Below are 18,847 nucleotides of genomic sequence, written 5' to 3'. Positions count from 1 at the left end.
GAGCCTCCTTTTGCCCGAATCACCCCAAATGCACATACCCATTAGCAGACAATCAGACAATTATAAATAGAAGCTATCAGCTGCCTTTAAAAAAAAAAAAAGTATCTCAATTTTCAATCCTTTTTCCCCAATATCTCCAACCTCCTCTAATACTCTTCCAAAGGGCTGATTCCCCTATGTGAACCACCCCCCACCCAAAAAGAATCTTTTAAGGCTCCTAAGAGACCAGGCCATTAGCTCTCTCCCTAAATAGGCAAAATCCCTCCCCAGTGTAGTATTCAGTCCAAATTTCAGTTCAGTGCCTCCAACACACGAGCACCCGTATGTGGCAGGCACTGTGCTATGTACTGGGAATACGGCCTTGAACAAGAATGCAGTCACGGTCCCCAGGATGCTGAGAGACCACAGGAGACAGATGCTTAGCAAGCGATTATAGGTGGATGAGCCTCTTCAGAGATCAGGGTACCAGCAGACCATACAGGGAGACCTTCTACCTCACCTACAAATCAAGATAGGCCTCTCCTTGATGAAATGATGCTGACGCTGGGGGACCTGGAGCAAGGTGACAGAGCAGGCAACTGGAATCAAGAGAACTGTTTCTCTTTCACTGGGGCCTTCTGCAAAGCTGTCCCCAATTCAGGAATAGATGATGTTCTAAAAGTTTGTGTTCAGGTTCATAGGTTTAGAGCTCATAATTTATTTTTCCACAGAAATACACTTACAAATGTGGCTAGGTTTCCAGGCCGGTCCACCAGCATCCAGTTACCTTGTCATGTGCTGCACCACATACGGCATTTTAACCAGGCTTGTTTCTATGGGAAACTTATGTCGAGTCGTGATGTCCATTGGAAACCGTACTCAGAAGCCCTCCTCTCCCTCACTAAACCCCAGCAGTTTCCTCAAGGAGGTCTCTCCAATCCAGCCCCCAGGTCGCAATCCCACTGCCTTGGGTCAGGCCAATCTCATATCTACCCATAACCTGGTATTAGCACCACAGCAACCAACTCAAAACTCAGTTATCTGCTAAATAAAGAAGTTGTGCTATATTTATACAATGGAGTACTACTCAGCCATAAAAAGAGTAAAATAATGCCATTTGCAGCAACATGGATAGACCTGGAGATCGTCATTCTGAGTAAGCCAGAAAGAGAAATACCAGATGATATCACTCATACATGGAATCTAAAAAAAGACAAGACATGAATGAATTTATCCACAAAACAGAAATAGACTCACATGGTAAACAAACTTATGGTTACTGGGGGTAAAGGGAGTGGGAAGGGATAAATTGAGAGTTCAAGATTTGCAAATACTAACTACTATATATAAAATAGGTAAACAAGTTTCTCCTGTATAGCATAGGGAACTACGTTCTGTATCTTGTAGTAACCTATAATGAAAGAGTATGAAAACAAAATGTGTATGTACATGTATAACTGAAACATTACGTTGTACACTAGAAATTGACACATTTTAGACTGACTATACTTCAGTTGAAGAAGCAAAAAACCCAGTCATCTTATCTTCAATTGCTCCTCTCTCCAGCTCTCCCCAACTCCTGAAGCTTCAGCCAGTTCCTTTTTAAGGAACAAATGTGAAAATCTTTTAACGGTTTCCATTGTCCATTTGTTCTCCATCTTAGTCTGGAATTACCCACCAGTCTTTTAAGACCTAACCCTCTGCCCAATACAATTTTTTACTTATTTCTATTCTAGTAGCTTTTCAAGTTGATTACAATTTGTGTCCATCTACTCAACAAATACGTGAGTACCCACCATGTGCCAGGCTGTCTGCCTCAGTGGAGAGAACACACTGTGAAGACAGAAATCTGCTCCTACTTGCATCCACCCTGTCACTACTCAATAGACATTATATTATTACACTACATTATTTTATCTTTTTTTTCCTTCTTAGGCTACAAAGCAATTAGGGTTAGACTAGGGATGATAGCTAATTTATACCTTCAACTAATGTTCCTAAATGTTTTGGCCTATCTTCAGCCTGGCAAGAAAAAAAAGTCTTTTTTTTGCCACTTAATGGCTAGATTCTGAACATTGGCTCTCCCAATTGCAAAGCAGCAGCAAGGTCTTAACTTAACTCAGAGTTGAGTTCATATCTTATCTTTGGTAACTTCCACCTGCTTGAAGTGACCTCATTTTCCTGAAGTTTCCTTACTTGGGAAATGGATAATACTTCACAAGTGGGCTTCAACGCTGATTCCCAAACCCAGCTGAATAGCAGAATCACTGGGAACTTTAAAAAGATGCAGAATGAGGACAAAGCAAGAAACACATTTTTCAAAACTTCCAAGTGATTCTCATGTATAGCCAGACTGGAAACCAGAGATTGGAGACGTAAATTATTCATGAAGTACATCAATGCTCAACACCCAGTTGTGCTGTAGAAAATGGGGTTCTACCCTAAGGAACGGAGGTTAGAAGACGAGGGGAGCGTATGGCAAAACATTCTGGGCGTAAACCATCCACGGAAGGGCTTACATGACGTGATGCTCCCCGCCCCATCTGCATCACCAGAGCAGCTCTGGACCACACACAAAACTGCCAGGAGGCGCATGTTCTCTCAGCCCAGCTTTTCAAGACACTAACAGGAATAAATTTTTCCAAAGGTTAAGCTTCAAACCTAAATAGTTTGAACCTAAAGGTTTGAATCTAATAGGACCTCAGAAAGAGTTGGCCACAAATGAAGCAGCTGGCAGCTGCCACATCACTTCTTACATCAGTGTTACTCAAAAGGTAGCTTAGAACACAAGGCTATTGGCAACGTGCTGTCCTCCCAAAGCAGCAGGGTTGGTCCTACTTTTTCGGGATTTCCCTCAGTACCAGAGGAGGAGTGCACAGCCCTGCTCCTTCACATCGCCCATCTTGTGGTGAAGGATGAGGACCTGCCTCAGGCCTGGGGTAGACTTGGATGGTGGAGGAATGTCATGGCATCTGCCTTCCATGGTCGGTGGGTTCTTTTACAGAAAGGGGATGATTTCCTCCTAATTCTGGAGGGCGCCAGGACTCAGAGCCATGGATGGAGGCCACGGAAATGCTATAAAGCATATTACAATCAGATATAACCCTTAACCCAATGTGCTGAAGCATCTTGCTTCACTGTAATGAAAACCCAGAAACCCCGCTTCCACAAATGAATCCTACAGATATTTTCCAACACGTGAACAGAAGTAGGTACAAAAATGTTCGCTGCTGTCTCACTCTAATAGTAACACACACTGGACACTCCCTCAGTGCCCAAGAGACAACTGGCTACAGAAATGACATCATAGCTAAAAAAGGCAGCGGAGTAGGGATACGGACACTTAAGACAGACAACCATCAAGTTGTACATTTTAATTTACAATTTTACCAATAAAAAGGATTAATTACAAAAAGGGGATTTCTCTATACAAAATAAGGAATTTTTTTGCATTCATAGAGAGAACTTGCTGTCACATCTCGCCTTGCCAAATCAAATCTCAAATAGCTTGCTTAGCTAAAATTATTCCCAAAAGGTAGGTAATCCAGACAAAATTAATAAAATTATCAGCTTCCTAAATGTGTTTAAGAATTTAATGAACATCTCGCCTGGAACTGAAGCATTCTACAGAACACTTGTAACCTTTAGAACGATGACTGCTCTCAGGCAGTTGAGTTGCTAAGAGGGCGTCTAAGAACACCGAGCTCACTTACCATGAGAATCTTCTTACAGACATGCGCCTCCTCTCCAGCACGGTGCCTGCAACTGCGACGTAACAGGAAGAAGGGCTTCTAAAATTTTACAAGTGAATTTTATTGGGGCCACAGGTCAACAGCAGAACATGTGACAGTGAGCGTTCAGATTCTCCACACCTCCTATTTTATCATATAAATTAAATATGAACAAGCACACACACACACACACACTTCAGATGTGAGGAGCTCTTTTCAAATCCCTACTTCCTAGTATCACACACAACCCTGCTTCGGCGTGGGGCAGAGTCACACTGTTAGCGCACAGTGCTTCCTGCACAGAACTCCTGGTCAAAATGTTCAAAGCCTTTTCTAGTTGACTAACATGGTGGCCACTCAACGCTGCTCCTAGCAGTCTGCTGTCAGAATATAAACATAGAATCAGAAACCGTGGGAAGCATCGCAGCCTTCAAAAAACTATTTGGTGACAAGCCTAGCTCTGATGGAAGAAGTCCACCTATAAAAAAAGAGTTGCGCGTACTGAGGCTGGTCTGATGTACCTTGATGACTCAAAATAAAAAAGACCCTCAAACACAAGATGCTTCTAAAGCCATTGCAACCTCAAATTCACTTAGATGTGCTTATAATAGCTCCTAAAATTAAATCTACATACAGAGGAGCTGCACCTTCCCCACAACTAACTCAAGCACATAGACACTGCTGGGGGCACTCGGTTTGCAATAAAATGACAACTTAAATAGGGTTTAAGGTTCTCCCCTCCACTCCACGTAGTAAACATATATCCAGAATGAGCATGAAGTAGAATCAACGCCCAGGTGCCTCTCAAAGAGAGCTTCTCCCTGGGGCCAATGTGATTTGGAACTTACTAGCACAATACAAATCTACTACTCTGGGTACACACAGAGCCAGTATGGCCGACACGAGACACTAAGGGATCAGACCCACCATGGTTTAAGCCCAGCCCCTGTGTAAGATGCAGCTCCACTACAGTTTTGATCACTAAGACAAAAACATGCCCAGCAACAATCCTCAGGCTTCATAATATCAATCTGGTCCTCACTGCCTCAGCAGTGCTTTTTTTTCCCTTCCTATCTAAACAGCTGAAGAGGTGGCAAATGGTGGCAAGTGCTATCAGGTCACAGCAACTCCAAAAGCTGAGAAGGCTCTTCCTCTGCGCTCCGCCTTCTCCCCTATGGTTACCGTTCTGCCGCTGGAAGATGGTGTGAGCGGGTTCTTCGTGGCCAAGCCTTGGCAAAAGTCAATAAATAAAAAGAGCTTGTCAAAGGCAGAATCGTTTTATGGGCAATCCCTCTGGCTGAGAATGTGGGGGTGGGGAAAAGTAGGAGGGAGGTGTGTGCACAAGAAAGAGGTCAGAGTCCCTTTGACAAGGGTTTGGTGACCCAACCCCAGATGCCCAGCTTGGTGCCAGCAGAGCGGCACCTGCCGAAGCCCATTACTCAGCTGGAAAAGGAAGAGAAGACACCAGAGAAGACGGTCAGTTCTGCAGTTTACACAGTTGATATTTGTTCTTCTTAGCAGTAAGGACTTGAATGAGAATCATGAAACTTGAGGAACACTTATATTTTTTTTTCTTCAGGTTTTAAAAAAATTGTTGTCTTGTACTGAAAGACTACATTCAGTGTGGGTCAGGTCCAACAGCGTTAGCTGAACTCGGTGATAGGGTCACCCAGCACTGGGAGGAAACTTCATCTGAGTGGAGAGGCTGGTGGGCAGGCCAGAGGCCACTCCTTCACTGGTCCCCAAGTCGAAAGCCCTGTCCCCAGTTGTGTCTCCCGCCTCCACCGTTCTGATCGGCGGCTCGCCTCATGCTAGCAGGGGGCACGCCGAACCCTGACACCCCTCCTCTCCTGCTGGGCAGCCAGCGGTACCTGGAGCAGAGACGGGAAGGAACAAAGGGAGAGAAGACCACAGAGTCACTTCCACGCAGTTATCCATCCCTTCTCCCTTTCCTGGTGCTAACCCGGCATGTCACCTCCCAATTATATTAGTCCGTGGCCATGGAAAGGCTGAGGACGATGTCTTATTTAACTCTGCCTTTTTTTTTCCTTTCTAATAATTTTGCACTGCAATTTATTTATTTTTAAGGGCGGTACTGGGGATTGAGTCCAGGACCGCGTGTGTGCTAAGCATGCGCTCCACCACTGAGCTCTACCCCTCCCTCCCCTAATTCTGCCTTTCCAGCACTTAGCTCAGTGCTTGACCACAGAGGGGACTCACTTTTTATGTTTTTTTCCATTTATTAAGCTTTCAAGCTAACTTCACACTCTTTTTTTTAATTATAAAAGCAATTCATGCAGAACAGTTTGGAAAGAGAAATATTACACCCACAAGCCCAACAACAACAACAAAAAGCATCTATATAGCATTTTTGTTTATGTAAATATGGACTGAATTGGCTTAAAGGATGCAAAATAAATTCAGTTCCAAAGGACAAATACACAGCCAGAGTGTTTGAGCACCGCCCTCCGTGATGCAACTGGGTTCTTCAGTGCCCATCAAGGGACACTAGAAATGGTGACTTTATGTCTTGGAGTTTGGGCATGTTTTAAAGCTTATTCATAGTCTGCCCTCCAACTGCATTCGTTCCATCTCATAGACGGTGGGAAAGCTGAGGCCCCAAAAGGTGAGCTGACTTCTCATCTTACAAATGAATAAATTAAGAGTCACAGAACAGAGGAGAGGGTATATAGGTCAGTGGTACAGTGTGAGCCTAGCATGCACAAGGTCCTTCCTGGGTTCATTCCCTAGTACTTCCACTACAAATAAATTTAAAAAAAACTAATTACCTCCCCTCCCCGAAAAAAACAAAAAAAATGATTAAAAAAAAAAGTCACAGAACAGCTAAGAATACCTAAACCCAGATCTCTAAGTTCTCAAGAGTTTCTCCAACTATTTCCCTTCCCTGACTATCAGTAAATTGAGAATGTATTTTAACCTATTCTATTTATCAGATCCTGATGTTTAAGATTTTGCTTGAATGCAGAGATCACAATCTGATATCCCTGTTTAAACCCCTCATACTAAGAGCAAACCACGACGGGTGACTGGCCTGCAGCAAAAAGCCTGCAGAGCTCAACTGTATCACAAAGGGATTTCCCTTACACCAGGCGCTGCATGTTTACAAATGCGTCTCGTCTGCACAACAGCCCGATGAGGGAGGCACGACCATTACCCCATTTTATAAACAGGAAAACTGAGGCAAAATTGAGTCAAGCTCTTCTAAAGAGACGGGCAGGATTCAAACCCAAGCAGCCGGGCTCTGGGGCCTGTACCCTGCACCACTTCCTGCACCTCATACTTCCGCAGGGACACAAAGAGCAAGACTCAGGTGACAGCAGTCAGTGACTGGAGTCCTCGTGTGTCTACGTCACCCCTGTGAGCTGCACACTCCCTCCCCAAAAAGACAATAAACACCTTTTAAACAGAAAAATCACTGAGCACAGAAGAGAAGAGGATTTGTCTACTCTTCTAAACAGAATGCAGAATAGTGATAGAGCTTACAATTCTGTAACTCACATCTTCCCTTTCAAACAAATACAGTTTTATCATTAAACCAACATGTATTTCCAAGCGCTGATTTCTCAACATTCATGACGTTCTGGCACAATAACATTCCTCCGAAGTATATAATAAATCAGAAGACTTAAAAAAGGCAACGCCAGGGCTGTCACGCTTTGCTTCTGACTATGAGACAATATGGAAGCCATCTCCACGGCTTAAACAGATAGTGAAATTAAATGCAAGTAATTAGTATAAAAAGATACCCAATTATACATAATCAACAAAGATTTATGGTAATTTCAGAGCAGTTACTGTTTTTGCAAGGAGCTACACTTTGTCATCTGATCTTTATGCAAAATTTCACAGAAGGGCTTCTACCAACAGAGAAAGCTTAAGTGGAAGGCGGGCTCCTGTGCTGTGGACTTTGCACTAGAACCTCACGCACTTTGTTGCCCACAATTGAGCAATCTCTCCAAGCCATTAAAGTCAGAATATGGCCATTTAAGGTAAAATAACTGTTGGCTGCCCCCCGAAGCAACAAGTATTTTTTTTAATTGATGCATCTGCCATTCAACTTGATAAACCTAGATCAAAAATCCAAACCTGCTGTTACTGTATCCTCTGATAATTAGAAAGCAGATTGGTCATTTGTTTTTTTCTAGCCTGAAGGCAATTCAAGGCTCAGAAGAGAAACAAGTTTCTTTTTATGCTCTTAATGGGAAAAAAAAATGCTGTACTTCTGTTTGTACATTTCATAATAAAAGTCTTTCCAAAACCTTCCTCTAACCTATAAAAGTGGGGTGTAGGGGGAGAGGGGTGCCTACTCAGGTTGTACTTCCCTCACTGACCCCTTGGAAGAGTGATAAACTGCAAACCATTAAAATCGAGCAAGATGTGAAAATTGTTTTTTTGCTTTTTTTTTTTTTTTCCAAGCTTTGAAACACAAGCCATTATTGCATATGCTCCACTGGAGATTAGGCGTGATTGTCAGCCCGGCTGTGACACCCAGATGGTGATTTCACTGGTCCTCCTTCAACAGGCTTTTGCTTCTCTGACAGAATGGTCACACAGTTACATGCTTCAGTGTGTCAGCATCTCTTCAGGCTTGGCAAACCCCCCCCCCCCACACACACACACACTGCAGGAGCAAGGCCAAGAGCATGTCTCTGCTGAGAGCCCAACACTGTGGTGCCGGCCTAGCCCCGCAGGCCAGTGAGTGAGACAGGGCCTCCTCCACATCACAGACCCGCAGACTGAAGCCTGGACGTTTTATCAGGTCACTTTCCCAATATCAAAACTGGTAAATGCAGAGAATGGGGTTCCAAGTCAAGTCAACCTCAAAATCAGCCTCAAAACCTAAGCTGTGCCCTTGGCCCCCTCACTGTAGTAAATCCACCAAGCACACCCTCCTGGGGCAGGACTGTACAAACCCCAGTCTCCCATGTTAACACTGAGAAGCCCTTTAACTATTCTAGCCTATGATACTGAATATAAAAAAGTTTAAATTGCTAACCAATGAGCCTGCCTACCCCCTTATCCCCTTCCTCTGCCAAAATCTTGGGAAAACTGCTAATTCTGTTACCCTGGCCCCAGCTGCACACACAGGGGCCACACACAGGTGCCCCGCCCACTGAATCCAGGCTCAGGGGCCCCCAACTATGAGGGCCGCAGGAGACCTGGCTTCCTGTGACTGCGACCAGGGCAAGCCACTTGTTGAGTCACATTTCTCCATCAGACAGAGAGGGAAATCCCACCCCTCCAGGAGTTTTCACCAGGATGCAGAGGGACACGGGCAGTAAAATGATTATCAAATGAGATGGGGAAGAAACACTTACAAAAACTGAGGTGTGGATAGAAAATTCCTTCCTCCCAAGTCCATCGGGTATCTGAACATGAGGAAGAAATAAAGATGTCCAACAAGATTTCCAATTAGCTCATTGATGACCCTGCAAAAACAGAGAGCCAAATGAGTCTAAAAACATTCAAGCAGCAAAGTGAGGCTCAGTGAGTTTTCACTACCAGCACAGGGAAGAAGCCGTGGTGGCAGCCTGTTTCTGGTCCCTGGGCGTCTGTGACAGCTCGACAATGAGCCCCTGTATCGTCTGAGTGGCAAATGCATTCTGAGTGAGAAGGGAAATCGGTCCGGCTGGACCAGCGGGTCTGTGCTCTTCAAGGTCAGCTGCTCCGCTGACATCTCTTTCAAGCCCCCGCCCATCCTCGAAATACTGTTTCTGCTACTTCCTGTCTCAAGAGTTAGGGGAAGTCGCCGAGCAAGCTTCTGAATGCTTTCAGTCATGAATACCATAAAACCTGGCAAACTGGAAAGCAAGCAAGACAGAAACACGGCAGCAAGGAAAGCAGGGACGCTACATGTCTGCCCCCGTTCCTGGAGCCCTGATCACTTCTCCTTCACCTCGTGTGCCCGACTATAAGACAGCCCCGCGATCACTTCGGAAAGCTGACCTTCACCTTGCAGTCCTAAAGGAAGCCCCGCCCTTCTTCAGTTTTCCCACGGCTGACATACAGGCCACCTGGAGGTTTTACAGACCCACTCTTACTGCGACCTAAACTTCTCTGTCTTTGCCTGCAGCCTGATTCCTGTTAGGACAATCCAACATCTCCAGTGACTCCCTGCACACTGCCCTTCTGGGCGGTGGGCAGTTGCACCAAGCCCAGAAGCTGCTCTGCTCTAAGCAGAGTCTGTCTGCTCGAGTAACGTCCTTCTTCTACAGACGTGCAGGAGAAGTCAGGGCCACACAGAGCAAAGACGTCACAGGCATAGTAAGAACTAGGACTATTAAAATCTATTTAAAAACATTAAAAGTATTTTGCAGTGTAAGAAACAAGGAGTTCTGAGAACAGTTGCATCTTGAAAATCCTCCTTCTTGAACAGAGGCACTCAAGGTTTTCCAGAGTCTCGAGTCTAATTCCAGACTAGATATTTGATCCCATTTGGCCAAAACTTCTGTACTATCGAACCACTGACAAAACTACTTCCCAGTTGAGAATGTGTGCATTTCTGTGACTGGTGAGCAGTTTCCAAGGCATTCTAAAAAAGCCTTTAAGAATAAAATCGTAATTTTATGCACAGAGCAGTCGACTCAGACACAAATTAGGTTTCCTTGCTCAATCTGGATGGTGAATCCAGAAATCAGTATTCAAAAACACTTATATGGAAGCATACTATAACAGTAAACTAACAACAACATTCAGTGCTAATGTGCTTAAAGCCTTGCAATTTTAATCAATTACATCAAAATGAAATTAATTCAAAAGTATAAGGCTGCAAACATCAACACTGAGATTCTTCCACATTTTATAAAGATTAGACGAAGGAAGATGAAGAATAATAGATGTCTTCCAAGGATTAGTTTGCAATTAAATAAATCTAATATGACTTACGAGCCTCCGATGATATAGTTGAATCCAAGAATAACCCAAGGTAAATAACAGGCCTAGAAAAGAATATACACACACACGTGAAAAACTACGCCTAAAGAGGATACAGCTGCTGGGGGCTAGGATGGGTAAGGACATACTGACAAGGGCTTTTATAAACCCTTCGGAAAGTCACTGCAAAAATTCCTTAGATCAATCTAGCGTCATTCCTGTTGCACTTGAAACTTCCCACCTAAAATTGTACTTATCCCTATATTAGTAACTGGAGACAAGAGGACCTTGCCCATAGGTTTCAGATGCAATACATGCCCTGCTGAATTAATATTAACAGCTTTAGAAAGTCAATGAGCATCCTATGAACACTAATAAAAACAGTCCATAATAGATTTACTAAGACTCCAGCCAGCAAATTGCTACCAATAAACTACAAAATGCCCCTTTCTGTTAGGTTCTCCTTTTACATATCTCACAAAATTACTGTGAATTTTGGTCACATTACACATCGATATCTTGAACTAATACTCCCCAAATAAGACAGCTCTCCAGATGAATTCAACATTTGAGCCCCTGTGAAAAATTAATCAACAGGGACCTCAGTTAAGGAGCACTAGGAGACCAGAAGGGGGAGCTCGTACGCCCCATTCCAACCACAGAGCCCGACAGGAAGACAAACTTCTTTCCTTGCAAGGACTGAGCCAATGAAAAGCTTTGTTTACCATCGCCCTCCTAACTTCCTTTTCCTTTCTCTAGAAAAGCGCTCTCCTTCCCTGGGCATGTGGGGACCCGCATGTGGCTCGCCAGGGTTGCAGACCCCAAAATGTAATATTCCACAGATCCCAAATAAACCTGTCCTTTGCTGGAGAAATATCTGGCAGCCTATTTAGTTCAGGTCAACCCCCCTTATCAGATTCAAGATACCATACTAAGAACTAAGGGAGTTGCAAAAACATCACAAACCAGTAAAGAAAGGGTTATACGTCAGAGACTTGAAGGCAGAACGTGGTAAGTACTATAAAGAGGAACACAAAGTATTGCAGAAGCTGGACTCATTCCAGGCAGGAGAGGCAGGAACTATGTTCAGTTCCAACTCAAATTAAGAACGAGTAGAATTTACGTAAGGAAGAAAATCAAAAGATGCTACAGGTGGGAAACTGTGAGAGAAGGCACAAAGGGAAGTATATGGGGGCGAAAAACAACCTGCTGTTCGCTAAAGTGTAAAATACACAACAGGGAGAGATAAGAACAGATTTGAAAAGAGAGGGTTCTACATGAGTATCCTTCCCTCCCTCCCTCTACCACACACACATACATGAGATCACTCAGGGACACAGGCCTGAGGGGCCTGAGGTCCAGAGGGGGTGAGAAGTAATGGTCAGCAAAGGATTCTGGGTTGACTAAAGAAAGACAGGGTGACAGAGGACAGACAAAGGGCTGGCCTATGGTATACTGCTCTGCAGTGACCTCTTCTGGACATGTCAGAAAGTACATCTCTGGGCTGAAGGGAGGGACTCGTGCAAAGACAAATGAAAAGGAAATTTTGCCAACTAGGTTAAAGTACCTTAAATCGTGTTCCAAACCAAAATGATACAATCATGTCTCTGTTCAGCTGGGCCCAGACATAAAGTACTGACATGATCAAAGGGATCATCAGCAACTGCAAAAGAAGTCAACACGTAAAGATGAGGCTCAAGAGGCATTTGAAACAGAGGCTTAGCGTGAATTTACTTTTTTTTTTAACCTCTCTCCTCCAAATAAATTCTCACATAGTTACTCAAAAAGCAGAAAAAAATTCAACTCATCAGAATTAAAAATTGGTCCTTTTACTTAATTAATTCTGCCATGCACACTTTAAAATCCTCTAATAAAAGACAACACAGTATTTTGAGTGGATTCAGAAATACCAGGGTATTCTCCATTACTTAAAAAAAAGCAGGCAATAAAACTCAATGTATACTCTCGATTTTAAAAAATACATATCTACATACCTGCATAGAAAATACTGGATAACCATCATTCTCAACATTCAAACATAATAAAGAAGCCAGAAATGAGCAAGAAAAGTAATGATTCACATAACTCACGTAAGATCGTCAAAATGCCGTACGAACTAGCCACGTAGTTACTGCAATTTTAACATCTGTCAAAGGCCATTAATAGTCAATATGAAACATATAATAGGGCAAATGGTTTCAAGGGACACTTACCTGCATATCCATCGCTAAGCCAGTTATCTTGGTTTGTAAAGTTAAAGATCAGATACGAATAAAGCATTCTGCCCCTAGTAAAAGTTTGTTTCATTCCAGTTTTTTGAAGGAAAACATTTTTCTACAGTTCAGGTTGCTTAAAACATCCCAGAACACAAGGGTGTCTAATATTCTTCATTATGAAGATGCCAGGAGACTACTTGATGACAAGGAAACGGTAGGAATTAACTGCTTTATTAACCATCCGGTCGCCCGTGCCCTCGGTACCTTGCCACTGCATCTGAGCATTTCTCTTTCAATGGCAAGATGGAGGAGGTGCCTGTGCCCTCTGAAACAAATAATGCTTCTCCTCACATTCAGGGGTCCACAGTATGGGTGAAGTCCAAAACAATTTATTTTCTTTCCTAAAGGAGGGGAAAGGACATTCGAACTGTCACATTTTTCTGGCTCTCGGCCAAGTTTGAATGGAAGCTAAGTCCCAAACAATTTTGAGCTCACCCACTGTGCACAGGGCGTGAGCCACCAAGCCCCTTCTGCTGCTCTGCAGAGGTCCACAGCCGGAAGCCTGCTGGCAACTGCGGTCGATGCACAGCAAGCAGAGAGACATGCTCTGCCCTTCCCCCTGAGCCGGGTACTTCCAGAGGGACTGAATTACGGTTTAGGACCTTGAGACAAAGACAGCAATAAAGTCAGAAAAGGCTGCTGGCTTTAAATTAATTTTCTGATAAGGACCGAGGCTTTCAAAAGCTGTCTCATGGCACGGAATCTCTCTGTGCTGTGCTTAACAAGCTGTCACACACGAGAACACAGAGAACTGGGAACAAGATGAGGAACAGTAATAAAATTCAACCAAATGTGGAAAAATCCCACAAAGGCAATGGGAAGAGAATGCGTTACGCAGGGGCCCTGTGATTTATTACCACTTTTGAAAAGAAGTTTTAACAATTCTTAATTATTAACTACAGTAAACAAAGATGCAAACACTATCATATGAAAATGTTACAGATTACTGTCTATTTCCCCAAATCTGAGGAAAAAAAAAACAACTGGTTATTTCTGACCCAAAATAACAGACTGAAGGATACCACGATGCAGATCCAGTTAAAGAGGAGCATGAATAAATAGTCTGCCGGCCTCCCATCGAAAGCTCCTGGAAACAAAAATAAGCCAAATGTCACAGTTCAGAATTTCAGAACAAAGGAACTGCTGTGTTGAGAAATACTTCAAAAAATTAGAGAGAAAGCAAAAATAAGAATATCTTAAAACCACTCCTCTGAGGTAAGAGAAAAGGGAAAAATATCTAAAACCATGTCCGCAATAAAGCCCTGAACTAAAGTCACCTGAGTCTCATGGCTAATCTGAATTCCAGTATGTAAAATGCTTGACCACCACGAGCTCAGAGACCCCAAAGGGAGGACAGTCAGGTCCACAGCTACTGAGACCCCAACCCCTGGAGCCCCTCACAGCCCACTGGCCTCTCCTTCACGGCGCTCACCACGAGAGGAGCTGGTGGCTCATCTGGGATTACCTGGGCATCCCTACTCCCTGCACTGGACCATGAACCCTGTCAGGGGACCAGTCACGTGTGTTTTGTCTACCTTTGTGTCTGCTCCACATGGCTCTGCTGGGAGATGCTTACTATTGTTATTATTGGAGACACGCACACACGCGAGTGCACGCACACACACACACAACCATTTGTCTGCCGCTGGACTTATAGAGAAGATTCCATCTCCATCTTCCTGAAGCTCACATTCTCACAAAGGAAAACAGTGATGGAGGGAACAGCCAAATCTTTCCATAGCCTTGACTCTGACTCCTACTACACCTGTGAGGGACAATGGAAAGACCTACACCCCCTTTTGACAGATGAGGAAACAAAGCTATAGGACCAAAGTCACATGGCTGCTTACAAGCAGAGGGAAGTCTCATTACTAGTTCAGTGTTCTTGTCGCTACACCATATGCTGGACTCCGTCTTATTCGAGGGCAGATAATTAATTATCAGCCCAGCTCTTCCTTCTAAGGATGACCCTCAAGCCTCCAGCAGGAAGACTAGAAGAGGGGCAGAGAAAAGATACAAATGATGTATGGTCCCCCTGTCTCAGTTACTTTCCCTCCCCTCCAAACCCCATCACAAACACAGGGCGTATAGTTCATTTTTTAAAAATAATCCTAGTAAGTATCAGAAAGGCAGAAAAGAAAATCTATCTAAAAGAAAACAGGTTTCCAGCAAAAGTCTCTCCTCCTTTCCTTATTCCTCCTCCCCTCTCTCTGCCCCAAGACCCTCAAAGGCACACTTTAGCCACAGTACTAAGGATACTGAATGGAAGGGGATCACTATGATGTATCGGAGCTGAGATTCTAACAAAATATCTGAATTTCAATAATACTTGTGCTTCTTATGATGTGGCTTTGGCTTTGTGATTTCTAAGGACTCTTTAGATTGAGTCCTTAAAATACTGTAATTATGTAAACTACAGTACTATATTATTTGGCAAGCTTGCAACCGGGAATTTACAAATTAACTGGTCTCAAATTGCAGTCTTCCAGTTCACATCAGAATCCTTATAAATAAGCCAACACTGCTACAGACTTAAAATAGCCAAGTGGGAAAATATGCAGGTGGTGAGTATTTGGTTGAAATGTTATCCTGAGGCTCTATGGTGGAGAGCAGACTGGGGCGTCAGTAAACTGGGCTCCAGTCCTAGCTGGGTTTCTCAAATGGCTTTGTGACCTCTGGGGCATGTCGCCACCCCTCCAGACCACTGTTGTCTGTGAAATAAGAGGGTTACATGGAAAGATCTCAAAAGTCCCTCTCTACATGAATGTTCATAGTAGCACTATTCATTCAGCAAAAAAAAGAAAACAGGTCAAACGTCCAACTGATGATCAACAAAATGTGGTAAATCCATACAATGGAATCTTATTTGGCAATAAAAAGGAACGAAGTTGTACTACATACACACCACATGGAAGAACTTTGAAAACAATATGCTAAGTGAAAGAAGCCACACACAAAAGACCACATAGTGTATGATTCCATGTATAAGAAATGTCCAGAATAGGTAAATCTAATCTAAAGAGGCAGAACACAGACGGGGGTGGCAGGAGGTTGGGATTGAACAGAACTGGGGAATGGCTACAGTGATGAAATGTTCCAAATTGATTATAGTCATGATTGCACAACTCTGTGAATATCCATTGAACTGTAAACTTTAAATGGGTGGAACTGTACAGAATATAAATTACATATCAATAAAGCTGTTTTAAAAATGTCTCTCAGCTCCAGCATTTCAAAATATTCTGTGACTATAAAATAGTAAATAGGGGGCAACTCCTAAGAATTAAAGAAAATGAGAGACAGAACAATCCCACAGATTCACCTTCATTGTTACTCAGGTAGAATAATGTTACCCATTAGCTGTAGTGCCTGACTAGGTCGTAGAGATGGGTAAATGGGTTCAAGGAACTTCAGTAACCAGGAGAAGACAATTTTACAAGTAAAAAGTAGTCATGAAATTATTGTGCTTTAGGCAGTAATATGATTTTTTTTGTCCTTATATTTCAGAGGTAAATAATGAAGTATTTATGGATGATGAAATGTATCCTATCTGTCATGTGGCTTCAAATAATCAGGAGTAGGGGAGACAGCCATAGACACAGATCAAATAAGACTGGCTATAGGGGGAGGGTAGAGCTCAAGTGGAAGAGCACATGCTTAGTATGTACGAGGTCCTGGGTTCAATCCCCGGTACCTCCTCTAAAAATAAATAAATAGATAAATAAACAAAACAAAGTAACTTCCCTCCCCCCCAAAAAAGACTGGCTATCAAATAGATAACTGTTAAAGGTGAATGATGATTAAAAGGAGTGCAGACTGTCACATGCTACAACACCAATGAACCTTGAAAACATTATGCTAAGTAAAAGAGGCCAGTCACAAAAGGACATATAAAATGTCCCATACACACAGAAAGTAGACGAGTGGTTGCCAGGGACTGGGAGGAGGGGGAGGCGGGATGGAGGCTGTTGCTTTGGGTTTTTGTGGATGATGAAAATGTCTGGAATTAAAGACAGCGGTGATGGTTGTATAACACTGTGAATATACTGAAGACCACTGAATTATACAACTTACACTGAATTAACAAGGGTTAAAATGATAGATTTTATGTTAGGTGAGTTTTATCTCAATTAAAAAGGAAAAGGAAAAAAGAGGTTCATTAATATTTCTCTCTACTTTTGTATTTGTTTGAAAATTTCCCATAATAAAATGTTTACCTGGTCATGATCTCCCACACGTAATCTAGAGTTTGCTACTAATACATATAAAAAAAGTTTCTCCAACAACTTAACCCTCAATTCAATCACATCAGAGGAGGAGAATGTTAAGCAAGTCAGCAAAGGAGAATGAAAATCATATACTCTGGTAGATTTGAAGATCCAGCCCCTGACACGGAGGTCAGAGTCCTGGCTATCAGTTTCACCTCAGCCAAGTCACTCGACTTCCTTGAATCTCCTGTTCTTCCTCTAGAAAACAAAGGGCATGGGCTAGGTCCCTTCCAGAAGTAATAGTCTATCAACCAACACTCTGTATTAACACAGTGATCTCTGTTTTTTGAGAAGTATCTTAATAGCAAATGCCAATTTAAGGAAAAATGGTATTCGGCACCAAATGCCCACCCTTCTATAGCCCTGTAGTTGTGAGATGATTCACAATTCTCAAACGTATGAGCACTGACTTAAGATTTAAGGGTAGTTCAGAATTTTCTATCCTGAGCTACGAGCCATCAAGTTTACAGTCCCTGGAGTCAGCCAACCTTTTCAAAATCATTCAGGCTTAACCAAATTATATTCACACTTTGATATAGCAGTATATCGATTTCTAGCTTCTCAGTATAAGTAATTCAGAAGAGCATATAAGGTACTATAGGAAATAAGTAGCAATTCAATAAGAAAGTTTTAAGGGAAGAATTTTATAGCTTATCCATGACATCATATAGGTATTCATAGCTGATACACTGCCGTATTCTTAAATCCCAGCTATAAAGTTGAGTGTTTCCATTACAGAGACTAAATCTAGGCTTCTAATTGCATAAAGGAGTGGTTCTCAACCCTAATTTAGGAGCTATATACACTTCAGACTAATTGTGCTTTAAAAAACAGTGACTGTTGTGTGTCTGAAATAGAGAGAGGGAAAACTGAGAGGCACACAGCCCAGCCACACAGGATATGGGCAAGAGTCTCACCAATAAAATGGTGACCCTGCTCCTTAACCTCACAATGATATTATGAGGATTAAAAGCCAGGTAAGTGCCTAGCAGAGTTCTGGCACAGTTTTTAATTCCTGAGCATTTACATCCTTATGCCATTTATTTATATACACTAACTGCCCTCTAAATTCCTCCAGTAAGTAAATATACAGATTAGTAGATACACAGAAACAATACTTAAAACAACGTACCTGTTTCGAGTCGTGTAGAGTACTGATATAAGAAATATAAATTGACCAAATAAAGAAATCCAGTTCCTGGACCCACAGGGAAATAAAAGGTGGCAGTGATTGGCCTCCAGATCTGTCCAGATCAAAATAAACACAGCTGTTAGTTTCTTTAAGCCGGGTTTTTCTTTTTTCTTTTAACTAAATGAAATTAACCCTTGCAAAACATTCTTCTCAGTGATAAGAGCTACCAAAGGGACACCACCAATATAATTCAAAAAAACAATGGAAGATAAGTTCCTATCGGTTACAATCACATCAGTCTGCAAGGCAAAGAAATAAGATGGCATCATAAAATAAGCAATAAATATTTCAAAACAAGTGGAAAAAAAATCAATACTAAAGTATATCGTTAATCTTTACTGGGATCAGGTTTACAGTTACACTTATCAAAAATGAATTATAGTACAACTGAACCACTTTGCTGTACACTGGAAACACTGTAAATCAACTATACTTCAATAAAAACAAGAAAATGAATTACAAAGTCAATTTCCAACAGTAGAGTAATCTATGTAGGAAAAGAATACA

General features: G+C 42.5%; 1 protein-coding gene across 2 annotated transcripts in view; it reads right to left on the bottom strand.

The window, feature by feature from the left end:
• Positions 1-3,338: 3,338 nt before the first annotated feature.
• DERL1 (derlin 1) overlaps positions 3,339-18,847 on the bottom strand; it is a 24,650-nt gene continuing 9,141 nt past the window's right edge. Inside the window, exons 2-8 of one of the 2 annotated variants that reach the window (XM_006179742.3) lie at positions 18,281-18,392; positions 13,903-13,967; positions 12,818-12,844; positions 12,172-12,267; positions 10,617-10,669; positions 9,050-9,160; positions 3,339-5,581 (exon numbers count right to left, since the gene is read on the bottom strand). In XM_006179742.3, the coding sequence (XP_006179804.3) occupies positions 5,443-5,581; positions 9,050-9,160; positions 10,617-10,669; positions 12,172-12,267; positions 12,818-12,844; positions 13,903-13,967; positions 18,281-18,392 (603 nt within the window). In that variant the 3' untranslated portion in view covers positions 3,339-5,442. Of the gene's footprint in view, positions 5,582-9,049; positions 9,161-10,616; positions 10,670-12,171; positions 12,268-12,817; positions 12,845-13,902; positions 13,968-14,730; positions 14,879-18,280; positions 18,393-18,847 lie in introns of those variants that run through there. The other variant, XM_032468181.1, reaches the window with a different exon arrangement.

This window comes from Camelus ferus, chromosome 25, assembly GCF_009834535.1.
Source record: "Camelus ferus isolate YT-003-E chromosome 25, BCGSAC_Cfer_1.0, whole genome shotgun sequence".
NCBI classification, from domain to species: domain Eukaryota; kingdom Metazoa; phylum Chordata; class Mammalia; order Artiodactyla; family Camelidae; genus Camelus; species Camelus ferus.
The sequence above is the reverse complement of the archived record's forward strand: the minus strand, read 5'-3'. Positions and strand labels throughout refer to the sequence as shown.